This window comes from Wolffia australiana, chromosome 14 (assembly GCF_029677425.1).
Source record: "Wolffia australiana isolate 7733 chromosome 14, ASM2967742v1".
Lineage (NCBI taxonomy): Eukaryota > Viridiplantae > Streptophyta > Magnoliopsida > Alismatales > Araceae > Wolffia > Wolffia australiana.
The window spans coordinates 8,602,242-8,627,270 of NC_135848.1; the positions used below are offsets into that span (position 1 = coordinate 8,602,242).

The 25,029-nt window shown below is 39.7% G+C and overlaps 1 protein-coding gene across 1 annotated transcript; it reads right to left on the bottom strand.

Annotated features, from left to right (window-relative positions):
- Positions 1–778: 778 nt before the first annotated feature.
- On the bottom strand, positions 779–9,081 carry LOC144711768 (uncharacterized). The gene is made up of 8 exons (XM_078585800.1): positions 8,922–9,081; positions 8,809–8,830; positions 4,931–4,987; positions 4,733–4,814; positions 3,129–3,224; positions 2,027–2,151; positions 1,900–1,918; positions 779–1,811 (listed from the first exon to the last, which is right to left on the bottom strand). Exons 1-8 carry the CDS (start codon positions 9,019–9,021, stop codon positions 1,599–1,601), a joined length of 714 nt encoding a protein of 237 aa, XP_078441926.1. The 5' UTR covers positions 9,022–9,081; the 3' UTR covers positions 779–1,598.
- Between the last annotated feature and the right edge of the window lie 15,948 nt (positions 9,082–25,029).

The window sequence follows — 25,029 nt, forward strand, 5'->3', positions numbered from 1 at the left end:
GTGTAGGACGGATGATCCACAAGCAGCGCGATGTGCAGTTCAAAAGTTCAAACCACACTGCAGCGTTACTTTACAGTTACTGGAAACCACAGAAGGGTTGAAGACTTAGTAAGTTTTATCCTGGACCTCAGAATCTAATAAACTAGGGCTAATTAACCAGGGGCAAACAATGAATTGAGTTTTTTTTTTTTTTTGGAAATTTTGAACGGTGATCATATGCCCATGTTGTGGTCACAACGAGGACTTCCGAGGCAGTCACCCATCCTGGTACTGCTCTCGCCCAAGCACACTTAACTTCGGAGTTCTGATAGGTTCATTGAGAGGATCCTCAACCTATCGAGGGGTAGTTCTGTCATTTGGCAACTATATATTTCCTTTAAATAGGGATGCCCTCCCTTTAGGAGGGCAGCCAAGAAGATAGAAGAAAGTGTGTTCTTGTCTCCCCTATCCTCGTCTAGGTCTGGTCTCGTTCTCTCCCTCTACAATCCCCTGCCCTCGTGATCGTATCTACCTCACCGCATCTTCAGGCAGCTCGTCCTCGGCCGATCCCTAACCCCTCCGCTCGGCCTCCTCTCCTATCCTTCCCATTTCACCTCTCTACCCCGGGAATTACTGCCAAATGACTGAAATGCCCCTATGGGCTACATGACAAAACTACTCCTAGATAGGTTGAGGATCCTCTCAAGGATCCTTTCAAGTTCTAACGGGATCCGGTACACTAGTGTGTTGATACTAGAGTAACTACGATTTGATGTTAAATTGCATACAATGCAGATCGTTGATCAAACTTGACAAGCACCATCCAATATAAGAAACACCATAGTTTACACCATACCCATCAATCGTTGACCAAATCCGACACCAAGATGAATAGGTTTGGGAATATGTAGGTGGTGGGGAGAGAGATGATATGCTCGCATGGCGTGGATGCAAGTGGATACATAGTGGAAGAGAGAGAGATGGAGCATCTACATAGAGTGAGAGGTGGAGATACAAATAGTTGGGTAGAGAGGTAAAGAGAGAGAGAGGTAGCGACAGAGAGATGAACAAATGACGAGAGAGATTGGTAGACAAATAGATGGGTAGAGATAACAGGACTAGAATGGGACAAGTAGATGGATAGGGAGTGACAAAGAGAGAGGTTGAGAGAGACAAATAGATGGGCAAAAAGATAGAGGTTGAGAGATAAACTGGTGGGTAGAAAGAGAGGTTAAGAGAGAGAAACTGATGGCCAGAGAGAGAGAGGTTGAGAGAGACAAATAAATGTGTAGAGAGAGCGATACAGGCAGACAGGTAGAGAGAGAAGGTTTAAGAGACAAATAGATGGGTAAAAGAGAGGGACACATACAGATGGGTAGAGAGAGAAGGTTTAAGAGACAAATAGATGGGTAAAAGAGAGGGACACATTCAGATGGGTAGAGGGAGAAAGTTTGAGAGACAAATAGATGGGTAAGAGAGAGGGACTCAAATATATGGGGAGAGAATGAAAGTTTGAGGCAGGATATGTATGACCGGCAACGAAAAGGAAGAGAGAGACATGACATGGATGACCAACAACAAAATGGTAGAGAGATGGGGGGTAGAGAGAGAAGTGGAGATCAAATGTTGCGAGGAGGGTAACCTGGAGGTGGATAAGGCTGCCCGTATGCCAGCGGCGGGTAAGTCTGGCCGTATGCCGGCGGCGGAGGATACCCAGCGGCAGGCGGAATGGGCTGGTTGATACGCGACATCTGCTGCATGGGCGGCACGGCCATTACCGGCGCCGGCCCAAACTTTCCGTCTCTCTTGTCCATCTCAATCTTGTGCTGCGTCTGCGCAACCCAGAAATTTTATAAAAAAAAAATTCCATCAATTCAAACCCAACCAGAAAAATGAACCCATATTGATATAGTTCTTTACCTGCATGCACGCGCAGACCCTGCCCAAAAAAGTCAATGCACGAAACAAGGTTAGTTAACAAAGTCAACGGATTTTCAGAAGGGGAGAGTGACAGTTGAAGTATTCGGGTTATGTTGCGTTGACCCACGTGCAGTATACGGCGTCTGCGAAGCAGTTAAGGATCTGGGCAGCGTCTGCGAGTTCGTCGCCACCGATGCAGATGGCGATGATGGAGAAGATGCAGGCGAGCTGTTGGAGGCCGATCATGCAGAACTGGGGCAAACGAACAACTGGGATGAGAGAAAGCTGAGGAGAGAGAGAGATGAGAGACTGGTGGGGAGAGAGAGAGAGAGAGAGAGAGAGAGAGAGAGAGAGAGCTGGAGCGAGATAGAAGAGCGGGACAAGAGAATGTTACCAGAGAGAAAGCTAGAGAGAGAGCAGAGGAGTAAGAGAAAGCTAACAGGGAGAGAAAGCTAGAGTGAAAGCAAATATCAGGGTTAGAGAAAACTAAAGAGGAAGCTAGGGAGAGAGAAGAGAGGGGTGAGGCATGGGAGAAAGATAGAGAGAAAAAGTGAGAAGAGTAGCGTGAGAGAAAGCTGGAGAGACAGAGAGAGGGCGAAAACTACGGACGAAGCGAGAGAGAGAGAAGGGCGGGGTAAGACAGAGAAAAATTTAGAGCGCGAAGGCCATGGCTAAACTTGAGCGAAAGCTGCAGCGATAAAACCAAGCTATGACTAGAGAGAGAAGATCAGGGTGATAGAAAGCTAAAAATAGAGATAGCTAGAGAGAGAGAACGCGTAAGAGAGACAAAACCGAAGAGAGATCAGAGAGGAATGAGAGAGAGAGGAAGCTAGAGAGGAACCAGAATGAGAGAAGAGCGGAGTGAAAGAGAGAAAGCTAGATAGGACACCAGTGAGAGAGACGAGTGAGTTGAGAGGGAGAGAGAGAGAAGAACAGAGCGGGGGAGAGAGAAAGAGAGAAACGAGGAGTGAGAACGAGAGGAAGCCAGAGAGAGAGAGAAAGAGAGACAGAGAATGGCAGAGTGAGGAAGAGAGGGGAAGCCAGAGTGAGAAGAGTGGAGAGAGGGAGAGAGGAAACCAGAAAACCAAAGAGAGAAAATGTGGAGTTAGAGAGAGAGGAAGCCACAGAGAGAGAAGAGCAGAGAGAAAAAGAGAATGAGAAGAAGCCAGAGAGAGAGAAAAGAGCAAACTGTTTGAGAGAGAGAGAGAGCTTTGGTTTGGGGGCCTCACAATGATGCAGTTGTCGCATTTCGTGGTCTGAATGTTGAATTCGTCTTGCAGGAGAAATCGGGTGGACGCCACCGAGTTGGCAAAGCACAGAACGACCTACCACACATGATCAACGAGGCAAAAATTACACTGAGTGATATTAACTCATCAGAAAATTAACGCATCTTGACGATGGATCAAGAAACACGTTCAATATATATTATCATCTGATCAAAATAAAGAGGGAAACATCAGATCTTTGTCGTTTCAACAATCTTCTGTAGTATCTGATATGATCCAGCAGTGTGTATACATTCGGAGGTAGGCCCGATGTGCAAGCACAGGCCCAACTCTCAACATCTCACATTAAAAGGCCTCTCTCAAGGCAGTTTGGGCAGGAATTCACATAGTAAGCTGGCCCATCTCTCTCTCATCATCTCTTCCCTCTCGTCTTCGGTCGTGACCCTCCCTTCTGTGGCTCACAGGTCGGCGTCTTCCTCCCCGGCCGAGACCACGGTTTCTCTCTTTGGCGAACCATCGCCAAGCTCCTCGTCATTCCCTCTTCCCTCCTCTCTACCTCGGGAACTCCTCTACCTTTCTTCTTTCTCAGTCTCTCTCCCTCTCTTGTGTTGTTACTACATTGGAACATCTCGTGTTATTTCACTGAATTTGACATTACAATTCGATCTTTGATCCATCCCTGACATGGGGGTGTATCAGTATCTACCAGAAAAAAATGATGAGAATTTTCTAAAAGTAGCAATTTGGGGTCAGGGACCAGATTGCCCTAATCAAGATCGGTTCCATGGATTTGATTGATCAAATGGCCTCGATTTGTGTCGGATTGGCAAGGTCAAGATTGGACCAAGCAGCCAATCCAATCAACAGGCCATTTAATTGGTCGACCGATTGGAATTGGCTATTTTGATATGGTCTGCTGAAATAAATATAATCAACTGGGTCTAATCGGGTGCTGCCATGTGTCAAGCTTGATAAATCCTGAAATAAAATCAAACATTTCAATCTATCCAGTAGCTCATATTGATTGAACTGATTGATCCTGATCAATCAATGACTAAACAATTCAAGACGAGATTGATCGGTCGATCCAATCAATCCAAATCACACCAACCTCCAGCGGAAACGAAATGAGCAGAATACTGACCTTTTGAGGATACTTGAAAAAAATATATATTTTGTTGGACACGACAATATATTCAATATTTTTTTATCAGATAGCATTTGAAAAATCGAACAGTAGATAGCATTTAATGGCCGAAAAGTTCAATTGACTAAAGCTGATAAGCTTTTGAGGGTACTACACAGACTTTGAACCCTTGTTTGTTATTTCTCCAAATGGTACTAGAGCCGGCTAGGGTTTGTTTTGGGTTGCCAGCTGGAAGGCAGATACAAGTACGACTTAGTCTTAAGATTATTACTACAGTAATGGTCCTTAAATTTGTATGAATACAATCCCCAAGGATCTCGTTTTCTTGTTTCTCCAAAACCTTAACATGAAATTTGGAAATCATGTTCAAACCATTAGATATAGATGACAGGAAAACAAACTTAGAATAATCAGGAAAAGACAAGTTTTATGAAGATGTTTGCGGAAATCTAGTTACCTCTGTGCAGAGACAAAACTCTGGGCATTTGCTTTCGCCACAGCGACCACTGCATGGAAGATAACCAGCACAACAGGTGTACCTAGGGAGATAGAAATATAAAGTAAGAATTAGAGACGTGTAAGAATGAGGGAATTGAAGTAAAATAGCATGGAATGGAAAAAAAAAGAAAAAAATGAGGGAATTGAAGTAAGCTACCTGGACATATCATTGTAAAGAGCCCTCTTCCGTAGCAGGTACGAGACGCAGGGGGCACTGCATTTAAGTATGGCAAATAATAAATCTCGAGACCGGCGTGAAATGAAAATTGAACGCTAGTCTGAAATTTATAATCCTTTTTTTGAATGGCCCAAATATAAGAAAATCAGAAAACTATTCACGTTCAATCGCGGAGGATTTAATAGCCGCCACAGAGGCATAATTTGAGTTTGGCACACCTTGGTCAGGGTAAGTGCCAGACCTTCTGGTTTTATGAATGTAATAATGCACTTCCCACTTGAAGTACAATATTGAATGGTAAGTTAATCGCCCAGTGAACAGGAAACTGAGATGAGTGAAGGGGAGAGGAGAGAAGAGGTGTCCCATGGTAAGAATGTTGCAGGGAATAAGAAGGTAGCGCTATCACTTATGCTACCAGTAGTACAGTCTTAAGGAGGCTACAGGGAGAAAGAAGTAAAACACATTTCTTCGAATTATAATTCGAAGCCACCCAAATAACCTTCAAATTATACTTTGGTGGATACAGGTATTTAAATGGGAAAACAAGAAATTCCCTCCAATATTTTAGTCGTGTGTCTTCTGAAATCGTACTAGAGGCTCCCTACCTGTAAAGGAAGATGAAACCCTCACATCAAGTGAGCCATTCTTAGGGTTTCTTTTGAGCTCCCAGGGCAACAGGCTCCTCCCATCACCCTGCCTAGTCGCTCCCTCCAATATTTCCATTTTGAACAACTTGTATCCTTTACTTCAGGCAGTCCATTTTCCTTTTCATCTGTGGATATCTAAAACGATCGGGAGTGGGGTGAAAAGGCCGACAAGGCCTTTATGTATTGAGAGATTGCTTCAGGAAGATCCTAAATATATTCCTTCAACCCAACTTACATCATCCGATGTCCCTTCTCCTCCTTTTTTGAATCTCTATCTTATGAGTATACTTTCCCCAAGATCTCCCCTGGGGCTTGCACCAGGAATCCGTGTGATTGGCAATCCAATTCAATGGTATTCGGTTCTATTACACTTCTTCACCAGTCTGAAAGTGAGATTATCCCAAAGAAGGAATAGAGAGAGACGCTGGTAGTGGTCTATCAAAGGAGAAAGGGTAACCGGCCTCTCCAGGAGACCCGTACTGAGTAAGCAGCATGAACCAAGCATCATAAAATGAATGGGGGAAAGATTCAAGCTACAAATACGAGCCCCTGGAGGATCAAGAAGTAGATTTGCATTTCTGGAAATAGTAGCTGCGTTGATTGGGCTGGAAACTGGGAAATCTTTCGCCGACCAGATGAGACGACGACTATCCGACTGACTTTCTTATCTCTATCTCACTTCCATCTACCAACTCTTTACCATTCCTCTCTCTGCATCCACACATTTTTGGAAGTATTCCATTACTTGTTAATTGAAGGCAGTTTTTACTCGTACGGAGCTGGATTGCACCAGAATTCTCCTAGGAGTGTACCAACTTCTTGTTAGAAGCAATATGAAACCCAGAGATATCATGGATAGCTGTATGAATGTCTGATAGCTATGTGAATTTCAGATCCGTTCAATAATGTTCACAGATGACCAGAACAATGAAATGGAAGTGAGAGAAAACAGATAGAGATCAGGAAAATAGGATAGTAGACAAGTGCAACATATTAGCCTTGTGCCTTCTGGATTGGAGGATCCCCCTTCTTCAGCCTATTGCACAGAACATTGCAACTGCATTCTTGAATCTTGAAACAGGGAGGACTGACTTTTATGGCCTATAACTTCTCACATGCATTTTTTTTTTGAAAAAACTCTCACATGCATTTTGATGCCACATATGCTGCCCATTTTCTTATGTAGGCATTACGTAGGTTTATATCAGGCTTGTACCGGGAATCCATGACACTGGCAATGCAATTCAAGGTTAATCAGTTGTATTCTACATAGCCGCAAATTGGCAACAGAGATTATCCGAAGAGATGAAGTGAGAGAGACGAGTGAATGAGAGGAAGGGAGAGAAGAAATGACTGAAGGTCGAAATACGCTGTACTGTTGGAGATGAGGAGCACCACCTGAAGATATGCTGCCCAGGTGGAGGAGTTCTAGAAGAGAGAAATTAGGCCTCAAATAAGGAAAAGAGAAAGAGAGAAGAAAATTCAAGAGAGATAATGGACTTGTGGGTTTCTCAAAGACCTGCTTAGACAGGAAACCACACCTTCTGTAGGCCTATGGGCTTGTGAGCCGGAGGGTCCTTCTCACACCTTACATATTCTTTCTACTGTATTGCATCAATATTCTCCTCAATGTACACAGATGGTTCTCAAGCAGAAAGTCAGGGAATTGCTTCAAAAGAACTTGAACTGACTCAAAAACAGTGTAGAAAGGGGCAAGATTCTTCCACTAGACAAAGACTTCTAGGTAGGACAAAATGGTATAAAGGCCCCTAGGGAGGGAGGCCTAAGCTGGGTCTGGGCTCAAAGAGACTCTATTATCTCCAGCAAGATGATAGAGAATACTATCCTGAGTCAATTAATGAGAGGACAAAGGCCCATAAGATGAGCTGGCACAACCCGGAGGCCCCGTCGAGAGGCACACTGACCAAAGTTGTATCAGTAAAGTTCTAGACTACAGAAGAGAGATTGTATTATCTTCAGATCTGTCCCATATTTCATTGTATTACACCCATCAAAGTTCAAATCCTAGAAGCAACATGCTGCACGTTTGGGACATAAAGAGACCAGAGGCCAGCAGCAGGTGTTCCGCGGGAGTGCCGAAGCACAACATCCTGTTTTAAGATGAAAAGTACTGTTCTCGCTATGAAACATAGCTTTAAGCACAGTTGGTAAGCGCTGGAATCTAATGGTCATTTCATCACATTATTTTCATTTGAGACTTCTTGGTAGAGTCTTTTCCCTCTTGTTAAGGTGGGCCAGGCCTCCCTTTTATAAAACCCAATGGAACCTAGGAAGTAAGTTATAAAAAAATTGACTCTCCATACTGCATGGAAAATGAACCAATTTCTAACCGCATCTATCATGAAATTCCCTGATTGTGCTCTGAATATTGCAAGCATTAGCAATCATCATTTAGGATGAGATGAGCTCATTTTTCAAGACTAACATGAAACTTTATTAATCTTCCTATTTCACAAAAAAAAATAGCCGTCTTGCATGAAAACGATTGACTATATAAATAAACATCGATTAAATAAACTATTTTCCCCTAGAGTTCTTCTGTTAAGATCACCCTGTACAGAAGTTCGTTTAGATCGTGGAACTATCAATTTGAGTTCTTAATGCATTAAGAGATCTCCGAAGGAAGCACTGGCTACATCTCTCCTACTCCAACCTTCTTCCAAGTAGTTTCAATCATGAATTAACGGAAAAATACACCCTACAACATTCATCTGAAAATGGCGTCGTGTTAATGAAATAAGAAAATAAGGAAAAATGGTATAGTTGATTATATTTCTCCTCACAAACTGAGACCTTTAGGTTGTGGACTCAAATGACCATTGGCAAGAAAATGAATGTAACCGAGCACTTGTTCGAAGTTTTTGACAGCATCCCGTTCATAGAAATCGTTACTAAATTTGCAAAAAAATTACGAATTCTGGAGAAAAAAATGAGGGCCGGAGGAAGACAGGCATTAGTCGCCAAAAATAACATTACAACATCGAACTCTACTTTGACGTTAATCTATGAGGTTCAGAGAATCTAAAATAGCACAAAATACTCAACAAGCATCTAAAAAAATAGCACTAATAAGTGGATTTATTAGCTTCCCCAAGCAGTCAAAACATCCCTCCAGGATCACAAAAAAAATCATAAACCACATTCTAACAAGCGAAACAGCAATCAAATCCTAAAAGCTGAAAAACTCACCACCAGAAGGCGAGACAGCAATCTGCAGCAAAGAGAAAGACGGCGAATCTTAGCCTAAATAAAAAAAAGACTCGCGTTTTCAAAGCATAAAAGACAAAAATCAAAATCCTCACAAGGAACATCGGCGGAAGGAGCGCTGAGCAGATCAGCGTGCCAGAGATTTCGATACTCCTGCCTTCCTTTCATCTTGTCCAAATACTCTTGAGAAGCCATCGCGGGAGGCCTGCAGCGATCGTCGCGACGAGAACAGAAGAACACTGAAGAACAAGATCTAAGAGTATAATTTTATTTATATAGTTTACAGTTAGAAATATGCTAATATGTAGATTTATATATATACTTTTTTTTGTGCCGAGCGCGAGGAGAGACTAAATTCACCACGAATAAATGAGGAGTCAACGTTTACCAGCCAAACGACGCGTTTTTAAGGGGTTCCTTGTAATTTTGTCAATAGTTCATCGTATTAATGAAGAGAGAGAGATAAGCAGTCTATGCTGATAGGGATACAGATGAGATTGACATAGAGAGATTAAGAGAGAGAGATATAAGGAGTCTACGCTGATAGGGATACAGATGAGATTGAGATAGAGAGATTAAGAGAGAGATATAAGCAGTCTACGCTGATAGGGATACACATGCGATTGGCATAAAGAGATTAAGAGAGAGAAAGAGAGAGATAAGCAGTCTATGCTGATAGGGATACATATGAGACTGACATAGAGAGATTAGGAGAGAGAGAGATATAAGCAGTCTATGCTGATAGGGATACAGATGAGATTGACATAGAGAGATTAAGAGAGAGAGAGAGAGAGAGATAAGCAGTCTACGCTGATAGGGCTACAGATGCGATTGACATAAAGAGATTAAGAGAGAGAGAGAGAGATAAGCAGTCTATGGTGATAGGGATACAGATGAGATTGACATAGAGAGATGAGGATTTATATATATATATATATATATAAGCAGTCTATGCTGGTAGGGATATAGATGAGATTGACATAAAGAGATTAAGAGAGAGAGATAAGCAATATATGGTGATAGGGATACAGATGAGATTGACATAGAGAGATTAAGAGAGAAAGATATAAGCAGTCTACGCTGATACGTGATGGTTTACTCCTCTGCGAGGAACGAAACCTTCATAATATTGACATGCTTCATGCAAGTACATGCTCCCAATGGCGACTACACCGTGTATGGCAGGACATCATGCGGTGCCGCCCTCGCATAACTAGCATTCGTCATCAGCTGCGAGAAGGCAACCAGACAGCACATGCCCTCGCCAACAATGCGGTACACACACGACTCCCTTCCTCATTTTTCCTTGGCAGGCGCTCCCTCCGACCGCTAGGGGATCCTATTGCGTCGAACGTCTCGGCTTGCCGAACCTCCACACACGCCGCACACTTTCTAAAGAGGCCCCGGGGTAGTGGCGGATCGCGTGGAGCACTCGAGGTGGGAGCGCTCGTGCCTGATCCGACAATCACGACAGCGGGGTGGATTGCGGCCACCTCGTATGAGGTCCTCGCCACGCACTTCATCGATGCACTTGTTAAAGGCGGGGACAGCTCCATTATCTCTCCACCATCATCATGTGGGGGGCTCGTGTGAGGCGTTGACGCGAGCACTTCTCCGAGCACCTGCAAGGTATCACTTATGTATCGTTTCCTTTCCTACACATGGGCGTGGACGAGTGGGATCCGAGGATAATTGGGGTATTTATACTCGCTCCACGCCTATAAACATTGATAAACACTTCAATTTATAAATAAAATCCCCCTGGGTGGCGTCTAGGGCACGGATGGATCGGTCTACGGGCACAACCGCAGGGTTGGCCGTACTCGGCACCGTGTTTTTTGCCAAAATTTCAAAAAAAAAAAAAGCAGTCTATGCTAATAGGAATGCAGATGAGATTGGCATAGAGAGATTAAGAGAGAGAGAGAGGAGAGATTTTGGACAGATTTAGAGCTGTTGGATTTGTAGGACGACGGTTTTGGATAGACAGAACATGACTGAACGGACTTCCGTTCAGTCATCCATCCAGAACACTTCAGTTTGTCAATTTCATCATCCGTCCGGATTTCGCCATCATCACAACTCCGTCATCAGTCCCGTTCGTCATTCGTCTGTTACAGAAAACGGAACGGATAACGGACGAATGGATGATGGAACGACCACTTTTTTCTAAAAATATTAGTAGAAATGTATAAGTTTCTCTCTTCTAACATGATAAATCCTCTCTAAAAGACTAAAACCTTTTCTCCAATCTTTCTGAATCCCTCTTCTGTTGTCTGCAGCCTGCCAAGTGCCATCGCCCGCCCAGCACCACCACAGCGCCCGCCACACCATCAAGGTAAAAACTAAGACATCTAGCTCAGATGCGCAGTTTTCCTTTCTCTCTCATATTGTTCTCCATCTCTCTCTGTCTCTCTCTTAGAGTTCTCTCCTTTTTATCCATCTCTCTTTGTCTCTCTCTTAGAGTTCTCTCCTCTTATTGTTCTCCATCTCTCTCTGTCTCTCTCTTAGAGTTCTCTCTTTCTCATATGTTCTCCATCTCTCTCTCTATCTCACTTAGATTTTTCTGCGCTCTCTGCCTCTCATATTCTTCTCGGTGACCGTTATTTGTTTCTTCTCTGGTTCTATCAAGGTGCCTCATGTGGACACTGTTAACCATATATTTCTCTTTCACTACAGACTTTCTCTCTCTTAAGAATGTGGACTAGTGTTATTTCTCTCTTAAAGTTTTCCTCTCTTTCTCTCTCTCTTAGAGTTATCCTCTCCCTCTCAATTATTCTTCCTTAAAGAATTTAATTATTTTAAAAAATTTGAACCTCATTTAATTGGTTATGATTATACCATCACTTCTTGTCCTATGCAACGGTGTTAGCTAAAGTTAAAGCACTATTATGGCGAACTTCTCTATTGAAAACTTTACTTGGCATTCCCTCATTCAGATTATATTTTGTTTTAAATCATAAAGTGGCATGATAATCATGAACATGTATTCTTTGGTAGAAATAAATGCTTCTTCTCAAATTTCCTCTCTCTTTCTCTTAGTATTCTCCATCTATCTTGCTCTCTCACTGTTTTTACGTGGAGAATGTTTCCAAGAGAATCAGAGATGGGTATCTTGTCAAATTATGGTGTTAAAATACATGTGCTTTCCATTTTGATATTGATGTGGAACTCTTGAGTTAGAATAATTCATCTGTCTATCTGCTTTTTCTCTTCGTTTCTCTTGAGTTAGAATACTGCAATCTCTCCCACTGGTTTAAGGTAAAATGGTGGCATTTGACAGTTGCAGGGAAACAAATATCTAAGTTTGTAGAATAAATCTGAGAAATTGGAGCTACTACAATTCGATTTGTATGAGGATATCACTTCAATTAGTCATTTTTATACAACTGTCAGGTAATTTCTTTGCGCCATTTTAATTCTTTTGAGCATGTTGTTATTGTTCACTTTGAACCATTTTGCACATAGGGAAATTTTATGCATACATGTTGATGTTTAATTTAAAATCTACAGATTTGAGACATGCATTTTATCATGGATGAATTTTGTTTCATTGCTTGTTCATCAAATTTCAAATTTTAATTCCCACATGACCGGATCTAGAAATGTGTTATTCTTGAGTTATTTTTTATAAAAATTATTCCTATTAGGCATTTTTTCAACTTAGAATAAGTTGGCTATTTTTCCAGGAAAAAAATATTTCCCGAGTAATTCAAGATTATTATGGAGTCTAGTGCAGACAATGTGCAGCCCATCCAATGACAGTGAGCAAGAGGTGGGAATAGAGAATGATAGTAGGAACTGCCCTCAAGGTCAGAGTTCAAATTCGCGGAAGCCACCTAGAGCAAAAATCTTTGACTACTTTACGGTAGTGGACGAATTGAACTACACATGTAAATTGTGCCGTGGTATTAACCCACAAACAAACTCTACTGACAATGGCCTAACGATGGGAACACAAATGTTTTTTGGCTACATTTACAAGCAGTTCATCGAAAGGTACATGATGAACTCAAAGGTATAGCGACTTTGCAACATTCTAGAGCAGAAGTGTTTTCCAACTTGTCCTCTACAAAGCAATACTTCACTGGTGTCACTCCGGAGGTGGAGAAGCAAGAAATTCTACGACTTATTGTCTATAGTCCATTGCTATGGTCATTTGCTGATGTAGTGATGTAGAGGAATTCCAACGAGCATGGAGATTCAGAGCAAAATCCAACAAAGATGTATGGACGATGTGCCATTATGGAGACTGGCAGGGTAGTGTACACTCAGTTTAAGGCAGCTAATGCAATCAGGATCAATAATGTATACTGTGTGTCCCTCACGGTGGATGCTTGGACTACTCGAAATGGTTATTCCCTCTAACGCATCATCGGATATTGGATCGAAACAATATGGAAGCTTCAAGAACGGATGCTTGGCCTATGTCATATCCAAGACAAGCATGATGGGGAGACAATGATTTGTCTCATTGATGAGGTCATAGAATATTTTGACCTTCAGTCGAAGGTGTGATCAATATTTTCATTCCAATAAAAACTTGTCACTTCAGATTTTTTTTTACCATAAATAAATAAATTTCCTCTAACATGCAGGTCTCTAGTGTCACCACCAACAATGCTGCAAACAACACGACAATGATGCACTTTTTGACGAGAAGATTGCAGTCTAGAAATCCAACATTTAGTACTGATCAACATTTGCTATGTGTGGTAGATGTCTTGAACTTGATTGTGTCGGCGGGTCTAAAAAGCCTTTGCGTGACACAAAAGGAAGTAGACCCGCATGTATTTGACGAAGACAGAGATCTAATTGACACATCAAATCGATGTAGCAGGACCTCCCTTGGGGAGGCAATGGCCCCGGGTCGCAAACTTGTGAAGGCTACCTCTCGTCACCTCAAAAGAGGGCAAAATAAAAGCAGATATGCAAGCTTCTTGCAAAGCCAAAATGACAGAAAGTTCTTCTAGATTGCCCAACAAGGTGGAACTTGACGTACACTATGTTGTGCGCCATAGATAAGCGAGATGTTCTTGATCAAATGGTGTGTGCACTCATCTCGACGAGCGCAAAGACTTACAACTTAAAGGTTGGAGTGGATGATGTTGGAGAATTTTTGCAACATATTATTGGTATTTCTTGAGGCTATTAATTTTATAAATAGTTCAAAGGTTTCGCTAAAACTATGATGCTTTTCGTGATCAAGACTATATCAGATCACCTCAATGATGTCCTGGATTGATTTGACAAGGGTTGTATTTTTTTCGTAATGGAGATGTTAACAAGCTCATAGAGGAATCCATTCGGGATGCATGCGAGGCCATGAAGCTTAAGTTTGACAAATATGAGACTATCATACGGCGCAATGAATGTGTTGCAGTAGCAACGCTTCTTGATCCGTCAACAAAGTTAGCTCTGATTAATCCTCGAAGCCTTGAAGACTCCATTGCGTACCAGCAATCTTGTCTCCATACTTAACTAACTTATGATGACCATCCCAATCCAATAGATGTGCACGAATCTAGAGGTAGTCACCAACATACTCCTGCAATTGCGATGATGATAAAGGAGGCCAATGCTAGCATCAAATCCAAGCCAAAAGCATGATCCAAACATGAGCTGGATGTCTACCTTATTGAGCCTCTCATTTTTACAGTTAATGAAATCCCTCTAAAATGGTGGATGGTCACCGGTGTACGCGCTTATCCACATTTCGCAAAGTTGGCCATGGAGTACCTCTCTGTGCCAGCAACAAGTACACCATAGGAGCAACTCTTTTCAGTGGGTGGTAATATTGTGACGCACAAAAGATCGAGCCTAGATGTAGATAGTATTGAGGTGATGTGTGCATTGCACTATTGGATGCGCTTATCGACATCATCCAGCTATGAAAATGACGTCTCTACATCTGAAACATGAATGAGGTAATTAGTCCGTTAATGATTTCTCGACATTTTAATTTAAATCTAACTCGACTTATATTGGTTATTGCAACGTCCTTCCACGAGCGAAGCATGAACCTGGAGCTTTTGTGAGAAGTCATATAAGCAGGACATCCTTTGCTCTTTCACCTTTTTGTTTGTTCCCTTTTGTGTAAGATGTGTTTTCATTTATAAAAAAATTGATAAATTTATGTCAATTATTTAACCTCCATAACATTTTTCGAAGGTACAAATATATATTTCAAATGAAAAATTTGAAGAACACATGAATGAGATGTGCAAACATGAACCTTGCCTTCCACTGATCTTTTTTCATTGGAATCCTTCTTTTTCTTTCTATCTTGTAATATTTGATTCATGGCGCTCTTATTGCTTGATCATTTTTCCAATTGTTTGTGTTAACGAACGCATGGATGAGAAGCGCACATGTTGCAGATATATTTGATTTGCTGGTTCTCCTACTTAGGATGGTTTGAGATTGGCTCTATGGTCATCCAATAATTTTTTATATTGGTTCCCCCTCAAGAATGCATGCTAAATTTTTATCCCCTTGGATCTCAATGTTTTCATCATTTTTTCTTAATCTTCTAGTATTCGTTTTGATGATGATTTCAGACTACCTCTACAGTCGCCTAATACATTTAATATTGGCTTTAAGGATGAGCACGAGATTTTCCTTCATAGACTTTTCACTTCTTCTTCCTTTCTCTTGAAATATTTTATTCCTTAGTTCTCATTAAAATGATGATTCTGTAGTTTATTTTTGTATCATATCTAATGCCTTAGTTTTGAATCTAAGATACATTTTTGTAGTTTACTCAGGTGTTTAGATATAAATCCAAGGTTCATTTATATCCTACTTAATTTCTCATTTAGAGTCTAAGATTCATTTTTGTATATCTTTCAAAAAAAATCTGTTTTTGTATCCTATTTAATTTCCCACTAATCAATATTAGATTCTTTTTTGCACCCCATTTAGTTGCTTATGAATCTAATGTAAAATAAGATTCCTTTTTGTATGCCATTTAATTTATTTTTTGCATAGTCGCTTATTTTGTATAGATTCCTTTCGTTTGAATTGATTCATCTAGTGTTTCATCCAATAATTATATATGTGTGTTACCAAACCTAAATGATTACAACTACTTTTCTGAGTGGTATTCTGATTTTGTTGATTTATTTGTATTTTAACAAAAAAATTACAATATATTCTTAAAATTATTTTTTGACTTTGAATATATTTTTAATATTTCTTTTACTTTATACCCATAGAGATATTTGCATTTACTTTCAATACGTTCTTTTATGAGATGATCAATTTTCTTTGATTGTTAGATTTATTTGGATTCTAATAATCATGTCAAAAAATGCAAATAATAAAAAGTAAACACTAAAAAATACTCGATCATCATTCCCCTCGCTTGTTGGCATCCCCGTCCCCGTCCTCGACAGTCATCCACCCCCTCCTCGATGGTTGTCCACCCGTCCTCACTTGTCGCTGTCCTTGTCCTTGCCATTCATCATTCCCGCACTTGACAGTCGTCATCCCTGCCCTCACTTCAAGTGCCCATTTGGAAGAATTTAATAAATAGTTTTTATACTTTTTAATTATATTTCTTTACCATTCCGTCATCCAAAAAAGTTTCCAGTCATCCATTCATCATTTCTGTCCTCAATCATCCATCACAGATGACAAATGACTAATGACCGATGACTGAAATCTATTTGTTCAGTCATCCATCCTTTGTTACGGACTATGACAGATGATGGATTTTGCACAGCTCTAAATAGACTGGAAGAGAGATTTGGAGAGAGCAGTGCAGATAGAGATATCGATGATATTGACATAAAGAGATTAAGATAGAGATTTAGAGAGAGAAAAATAGAGAGCAGAACAGATATGGATAGTGACGAGATTGACTTAAAGACATTAAGAGAGAGATTTACAGAGAGAGATCAATACAGATATGGATATTGATGCGATTGACATGAAGAGATTAAGAGAGAGAGAGAGCAGTCCAGATATGGATACTGAGGAGATTGACATAAATAGATTAGAAGAGAGAGAGTGAGAGTGAGTGAGAGAGAGAGAAAGAGGGAGAGTAAGGGGGGGAGAAAAGGGACACAGAGATAGAGGGAGAGAGTGATAAAGAGAAATGGAAGGAGTGAGGGACAGATTGAGGACAGAAAAACAGAGAGAGAGAGAGAGAGAGAGAGAGAGAGAGAGAGAGAGATAGAGATAGAAATAGAGAAAGGGAGAGTGAGATAGACAGAAAAGGAGAGAGGGGAGAGAGAGAAGCAAAGACTGAGAGAGAGGGAGAGAGTGAGTAAGAGAAAGGAGAGGGACAGAAGCTGATAGTGAGAGAGAGGGAGAGAGTGAGTAAGAGAGAAAGGAGAGAGAGAGAGAAGCGGATAATGAGAGAGAGAGGTAGAGAATGGGTAAGAGAGAAAACAGAGAGATAGAGAAGTTAGAGAGTGAGAGAGAGAGGGGGAGAGAATAAGAGAGAAAGGAGAGAAAGAGAAGCAAAGAGGGGGAGGGTGATTTTTAGAGAAAGTGGAGAGAGAGAGGCAGATAGGGAGAGAGTGAGTTTTAGAGAAAGAAATGAGAGAAGCAGAGAGGGAGAGAGTGAGCAATAGAGAAAGAGGAGAGAGTGAGAAGCACTGAGTGAGAGAGTGAGAGAGAAGAGGGAGAAAGTAAGAGAGAAAGGAGAGAGAGAGAGAGAAACAGAGGGGGAATGAGAGAGAAGAGGGAGAAAGTAAGAGAGAAAGGAGAGAGAGAGAGAGAAACAGAGGGTGAGTGAGAGAGAAGAGGGAGAAAGTAAGAGAGAAAGGAGAGAGAGAGAGAAACAGAGGGTGAGTGAGAGAGAAGAGGGAGAAAGTAAGAGAGAAAGGAGAGAGAGAGAGAGAAACAGAGAGAGAGGAAGAGAGAAAGGAGAGAGAGAGAGAAACAGAGAGTGAGGGAGAGAGAGGGCGAGAGTGAGTAAGAGAGAAAGGAGAGAGAGAGAGAGAGAGACAGAGAGTGAGAGAGAGACAGAGAGTGAGTGAGAAAGAGGGGCGAGAGTGAGTAAGAGAAAAAGGAGAGAGAGAGAGAAAAAGAAACAGAGAGTGAGTGAGAGAGATGGGCGAGAGTGAGTAAGAGAGAAATGCGAGAGAGAGAGAGGGGCAAGAGTGAGTAAGAGAGAAAGGGGAGAGAGAGAGAGAGAGAGAGAGAGGGGCGAGAGTGAGTGAGAGAGAGGGGCGAGAGTGAGTAAGAGAGAAAGGAGAGAGAGAGTGATAAAGCGAGAGACTGAGAGAGTGAGTGGGAGAGAAAAGCAGAGAGTGAGAGAGAAAGAGGGAGAGAGTAAGAGAGAAAGGAGAGAGAGCAAGAGAGACAGAAGAAGAGAGCGAGAGATTGAGAGCGTGAGTGAGAGAGAAAGGAGAGAGAGTGAGGGAGTAAGAGAGAAAGGAGAGAGAGTGAGGGAGTAAGAGAGAAAGGAGAGAGAGTGAGAGAGAGAAGCAGAGATTGAGTAAGAGAGAGAAGCAGAGAGTGAGTAAGAAAGAAAGGAGAGAGAGCTGAGAGAGCGGGAGATTGAGAGAGTAAGAGAAAAAGGGTAGAAAGAGAGAGAAGCGAATAGTGAGAGATGATTGACATGAGTGCCATTGAACCCGATATACAAATTGAACAACTAGTAAAAGCTATTTCTGATCTAACTACACACATTGATAGCTTAAAATCACCTAATTTCTCTCATCCTTCTCAAATGGATACTTCACTTTGCCATCATTGCTCTAGTGCTGATTATGTAGAAGTAGATTATCCAATGCATGAACAAATCATGGCTATTGATCGGCCCATGATGAATAGACCTATAGCTTAAAATTCTTGGAATCCTAGAGAGTGGCTATCCAAAGAATAACATGCTGAGGAATACAAGTAAAAACCCTATCCCTTTTCAACATGAACAGAGAAATGTCTATCGAAGGCCCAACCACAATAACATTCACCAAACTACTAACCCTTTGTATGATGAGCTCTATAGGAATGTGCAGGAGAAACAAGATAAAATGGAGCAAATGCAAATTCAAATGATTAGAAATCTCCAAGAATTCAAGACGGAAATGGATCAGAATGAGAGAAGAAAACAACTTAGACAGAAAGGTAAAATGGACGAGAATGGAATCCCTATCCATGAAACAGGTTGACTCCCAACTCAACCTCAAATTAATCCTAGGAATCTACATCTTATTAAAAGTCATGATTCATCTTCAAACGAAACCATGCATGCAATTTCTAAATTACGAAATCAGAAGTTTTGCCAGATATTTCTGAAGTTAAAAAAGAAGTAGAAGTATCTCAAGAAGATAATGATGATTCCACCAGAATACAGCCTAATCCAATAGGTTATGTTCCACCCGTTCCTTTCCTCGATGCTTTAAAAAACTCTAAAGTTAAACCAAACCCCCATGATGAAAGTCTTGTAGAGAATTTTAAACAATTAACTATTAAGATTCCATTGACTGAAGCAATACAACATATTCCTTCCTATGCAAAATATTTAAAAATCTGTGCACACCAAGTCGAAAGCATAAGAGAATTCAATTATTCAAAAATGTTAGTTCTATTTTACAAAATCTTCCAGAAAAATGTTGGGATCTAGGGGCCCCCCCTAATCAAATGTGAGATAGGAGGAATGCTTTTTTCCTAAATCATTACCTGATTAAGGAGCTAGTGTCAACATTTTGCCAAAAGCATTCTATGATAAATTTAAATTTGGGGAATTAGAACCGATCTTTTTAGAGTTACAATTAGCATATGGTTCTATTAGGCAGCCATACGGATTATTAGAAGATGTTGTCGTCAAAATAGAACAATGTTATTTCCCTGTTGATTTCATTATTGCCAATATGAAGGTGACCAATGATATTAGAAATGCTCCTATCATTTTAGGTAGACCCTTCTTGGCCACAACTCGAGCAAACATGGATTGGGAAAAGGAAACAGAAGAACTTAAAGTTGGAAAATAAAAAGTGGAGATTAAAAAATCTAACTTGATGAAATATCCATAAAAATTGTCCGAAGAATTATGTTTTCTTGATGTTTTTGAGCATACTGATTACAATTCTTTATGTGGATCTTCTCAAGAAATTTTAGACTCTTCAATTGTTGATATGGATATATGCTCTCTTGACGTATCTACTGTGTTGAAGCCGTTACCATCAACTTTAAAGTATGCATTTTGAGGAGTAAACAATGATTTTCCAGTTATCATTTCATCATGTGTATCTTCGAATCAAGAGAAAGAATTACTCGACATTTTTAGAAAATATGAATTTGCCATTGAATGGTCTATTTCTGATATCAAGGGAATTAGTGCATCTACATGAGTTCATAGAATTTTCCAAGGGAGAAATGCTAGACTCACTACAGAATGCCAAAGAAAATTAAATCCCATCATGCAAGATGTAGTTAGGAAAGAGATATTAAAATTGTTAGAAGTTGGATTTATTTACTCCATTCTGACAGTCCTTAGGTAAGTCATGTGCATGTAGTCCCTAAGAAAACAAGAATCACCATTACTCGAAATGATCAAGGGAAGAAATTCAAACTAGACTGCCCGTTAGTTGAAAGATATGCATTGATTATAGGAAACTTAATGCAGTCACAAAGAAAGATCATCATCCACTGCCCTTCCTAGATCAAATTCTAGAAAAAATAGCTGGAAAAATTGTTTTTGTTTCTTATATGAATATTTAGGATATAACCAGATAGAAATTCACCCTAACGATCAAGAAAAGACTAATTTTACTTGCCCATTTAGACTTTTTGCACTTAGAAGAATGCCATTTGGACCATGTAATGCACCAGCTACATTTCAAAGATGCACGATGGCTTTATTTTCATATTTAGTTTGAGATTTTCTAGAGATTTATGTGGATGATTTCTCTGTTTTGGTAAAATTTTTAACATCTGTTCGACTAATTTAGAAAAGGTTTTACAGATTTGCGTGAAGAGACGGCTAGTACTCAGGAAAAGTCCCACTTCATGGTCCAAGAGGGAATAGTATTGGGACACATGGTCAATTACCGTGGGTTAGAGGTGGACAAGGCCAAAGTGGAGGTGATCTAGAACCTTCCATTCTCCACCAAGACCAAGGAACTTAGAGGATTCCTTAGCCACGCAGGCTTATACAGACGGTTGATCAAAGATTTTGCTAAATTATCAAAACTATTGACTAACTTATTAGCTAAACATGTGAACTTCATAATTAATGATGTAGGAAAGCAGGCCTTATTGCATATAAAGGAGGCTCTGGTGAAAGCACCTGTACTACAAACTCCAAACTGGAACCATCCTTTTGAACCCATGTGTGATGCTTCCCCTTTTGCAGTAGGACCAATACTTGGTCAACAAATTGACTAGAAGCCTATGGCCATCTACTATTCTAGCAAAACTTTAGGAAACGTCCAGGCATACTACACTACAACGGAGAAGGAATTGCTAGCTATTGGGTAGTAAAATAGTCATATTTCAGAACATGCAGCTATTAGATATTTAATAAACAAAAGAGGAAAAACCTAGATTAATTAGGTGGATACTATTAATCAAAGAATTTGAACAGGAAATTAAAGATATAAGCGGGTCTGAATGTGTAGCTGATCATTTATCCCGACTCAATATTAGTGACCCAATTTAGATTGTTGAAAATTTCCCAAATGAGCATATCCTTAAGATTAACACCAGAAAAGTTCCATGGTTTGCACACATAGTGAATTATTTAGCTTTAAGAAGAACCCTAGAGGATTGGTCTGAACAAGAAAAGAAGAAATTTATGAGAGAATTCCAATATTATTTTTGGGAAGATCCTGAATTATTTCATTTGGCGGCTGATCAAATCTTGAGGAGATGTGTCCCAGAAGATGAACATAGAAATATCTTAGAGTTATGTCATTCATCTTTTTGTGGTGGACATTTTGCATAAAAAATTAATACTTCAAAAATTCTTCAATGCAGTTTTTTTGGCCTACGTTATTTCGAGATTCATATGAGTTTTGCAAAAAATGTTTAAAATGTCAACCCATGATCAGTCTAAGAAAGAATGATGCCATGCCACTAAAACCGATTATAGAAATAGAGATAATTGATTTATGGGGTATAGATTTTATGGGATCTTTTCCACCATCCTTTGGGCATGAGTATATATTGATGGCTGTGGATTATGTTTCTAAGTGGTTTGCGGCAATACCCACTAGGAAAAATGATCATAAAGTAGTATTAAAATTTTTAAATCAATATATTTTCTCTAGATTCGGATGTCCAAGAGCAATAATTAGTGATGGTGGATCCCATTTTCACAATTGTCATTTCAGATCTTTATTTAAGAAATATGGAGTACATCACAACATGACCACTTCATATCATCCTCAAGCTAATGACCAAATTGAAGTAAGTAATAGAGAAATAAAAACATTACAAAGAAAATAATACAGCCTGACGGTAAAGATTGGAATGAGAAATTACCAACACTCTATGGACATTTAGAACAGCCTATTAGGGACCCATTGGGATGCCCCCTTATAGAATCATATTTGGAATAACATGTCATCTTCCTGTTGAGATTCAACATCGAGGTTATTGGGCAATTAGGAAATTGAATCTTGCTATGGAAGATGCAGGGAAATTTATACAGCTCCAAGAATTGCAAGACTTAAGAAATGAAACATACAAAAATCCTGGAATTCACAAAGCCAAAATGAAAGCGTTTCATGATAACAAATTAAATAGAAAAAATTTCCATGAGAATCAAAGAGTGTGGTTTTACACTTCTCGATTGAAATTGTTTCCAAGAAAGCTCAGGAGCAGATGGGATGGGCAATTTATTATCATTAAACTGTTTGATTATGGAGCTGTTTTGATTTCAGATCCAAAGACATGTAGACAGTTTAAAGTGAATGGACAAAGGTTGAAGCCATACCTAGAGAGGGAACCTCAACCTATGTAAGCGACGATAGATCTTCATGACCCTGGGGTTTGGTCTTGCATTAATATTTTGCTTAATTCATAGATTTGCTTCATTTACCTTTTGACTTTTCCTTTAATAATTTTCCATTTGATCCCTTTAACTATCTCTCTAGATAGTTTTGGTTTTTAGGAGAATAAATTGCACAGAGGCAACCATACTGAGCACAAGGATCCACGGATGGACAGTAACAGTAGTGGCACAAGAACCACATTTGACAATCCTTTCTCCTACACTTTTATTTCTTGAATTAGGGAAAATAAAGATTTTAGTTAGGGGAAAGAAGATTGTTAATAATTTCTAAATTCATGAATTAAGTCAAGTTGGGGGGAACTGAGTTTCTAAAAAAATTCAGTATTTTTTCGAAATATCTCCCCTTATTTAAACCAACTCCACCTTGGGAAGTTGCTCCACTTTGAATCCTAGAAATAGGGGCATAGAAGTTAGGCTCTTGTGGCATATCAAGTATACCTCTTAATGGTAGGAGCCGTGATTCGAGACCCATGATCTCTTCCCAAGTGGCTAGAATATCTGGTAGGGTGCAGAACATACATGAAAATCAAAGGGTTAGTACTATTTTCTAGGTTGAGTGCCGAGTGAACCACCCATCATACCACCTTCCACTAGCTGAATCGCTCAAATGAAAGTGATCCTTATTAACTGGAATCTTTCTTGGGTTAGATCACTTCTTAAAGTCTTAGATCACATAATCACTTTTCTTGAGCCACCTTAACCCATATTTGTAACATATGTATATCAGCTTCACCCGTTCTTCTAGCTACCTTGAGCAGTTCACCCATTTTGTTTATCTATATAGGAACCCATCTATACCAACACCCCTTATTACTAATGATATGCTTTACTCCCATAACTTCCCCCCTCTTTCCCTTGCACTATCATTCTTTCATGATATCTTCTCTCTATTATCATTCCCTTTGTCTTCATCTACATCATCTCATCATTCTTACTAGTATCATGAGAGTAGTTTTTCATGGGATTACTTGATCAAATAACTCTTTGCTTATATGCGTCCAATTTGTGCACCCTGTTACAAAAAAAAGAGAAGAAAAAGAAGAAGAAAAAGGAAAAGAGAGCGAGAGAAAAAAATGGGGTTTCTTGTTTTGAAGGCTATAGAGGAATTTAAGATCACTAAATGCATCATATCATGCTTAGTAGACAAGCACTTATGTAGTCAACACTAAGTAAGATTGTCCTCCACCATCATCGTCATCATTCTCTGCTCCTAAGTGTATTCCATTTATTCATCTGTTATTGGGAGTAAGCTATCTAAGTATTACTATCCCTTACCTACCCATATCCCATTCTTATCAGCCATCCACCAGTCACTTCTTTCTTTTCATTTAGTTAGATAGGAATTCCACTACCCATGATTTGTTGATATACAGTTGATATTTTGTGCTCAAACAAGAGGAGAAGAATGTTCACCTTTTAACTTCAAGTGGGAGGAAGGTCAGTAGGGAATCCCAGGGGTCAACATTTATGTCACAAGTGAGAGAGAGTCCTAGATTGGAAGGAAAGAGAGAGCACCACCTTGACTATAGTATCACACCACGCGAGAAGTAAGCTTCCCTCCTCATGATCACTAGCTCTTTCCAAAACCATAAGGGAAGTAAGTCATCATTTATGGTCCAGAATTGCATGGAATATTCTTACTTAGAGGTGTACTTGATATCATAAACACTTCATACCCACATTCCTTGGATCACAATGTGAGTAACAACACAAGGTATCTTCGAAGCTATTGCTAAGGGACTAGCAATGATTTAAGTTGGGGGGTCTGATAAAGTACTTTAATATGATCATATTTGCATGTCTATTAGCATCAAATCACTCATATTTGCATGCTATCAAGCTTAAAATGATTAAATCTATATAGAATGATTTTCTGAATTTTCTATACTTGTGTGTATTTTTTGGGAATTTTCTGACAATAGATTCTAAAAGAATATAATTTTTGAGATAGATGATGATTTTTTTGGAATTTTTTGACATAAAAATTTGAAAGATATGATTTTTCTAAGTCAAAATATATATTTATATGTATTTTTTGGATCTTATTTTGATTAATATGAATTTTTAATATATTTTTAGCCCTTAATTCGTGAAGCCATAATTTTATTTTTATTTGTGAAGCTATGATTGCATTGATGACTAACACATAGTTTTCTAAGTTTTTATGGCGCAGGGTGACGTGGCCCAATAAAAAAAGGGAATAATTTTTTTTGCAATAAATGTCGCGTGGA

Coding starts and splice junctions, on each gene's coding strand:
- LOC144711768 (XM_078585800.1), bottom strand. CDS start 9,021: ATGGCTTCTCAAGAGTATTTGGACAAGATGAAAGGAAGGCAGGAGTAT. Junction 8,831..8,921: donor TCCTTCCGCCGATGTTCCTT/GTGAGGATTTTG, acceptor TCTTTGCTGCAG/ATTGCTGTCTCGCCTTCTGG. Junction 3,225..4,732: donor AGTTTTGTCTCTGCACAGAG/GTAACTAGATTT, acceptor CATGTGTGGTAG/GTCGTTCTGTGCTTTGCCAA.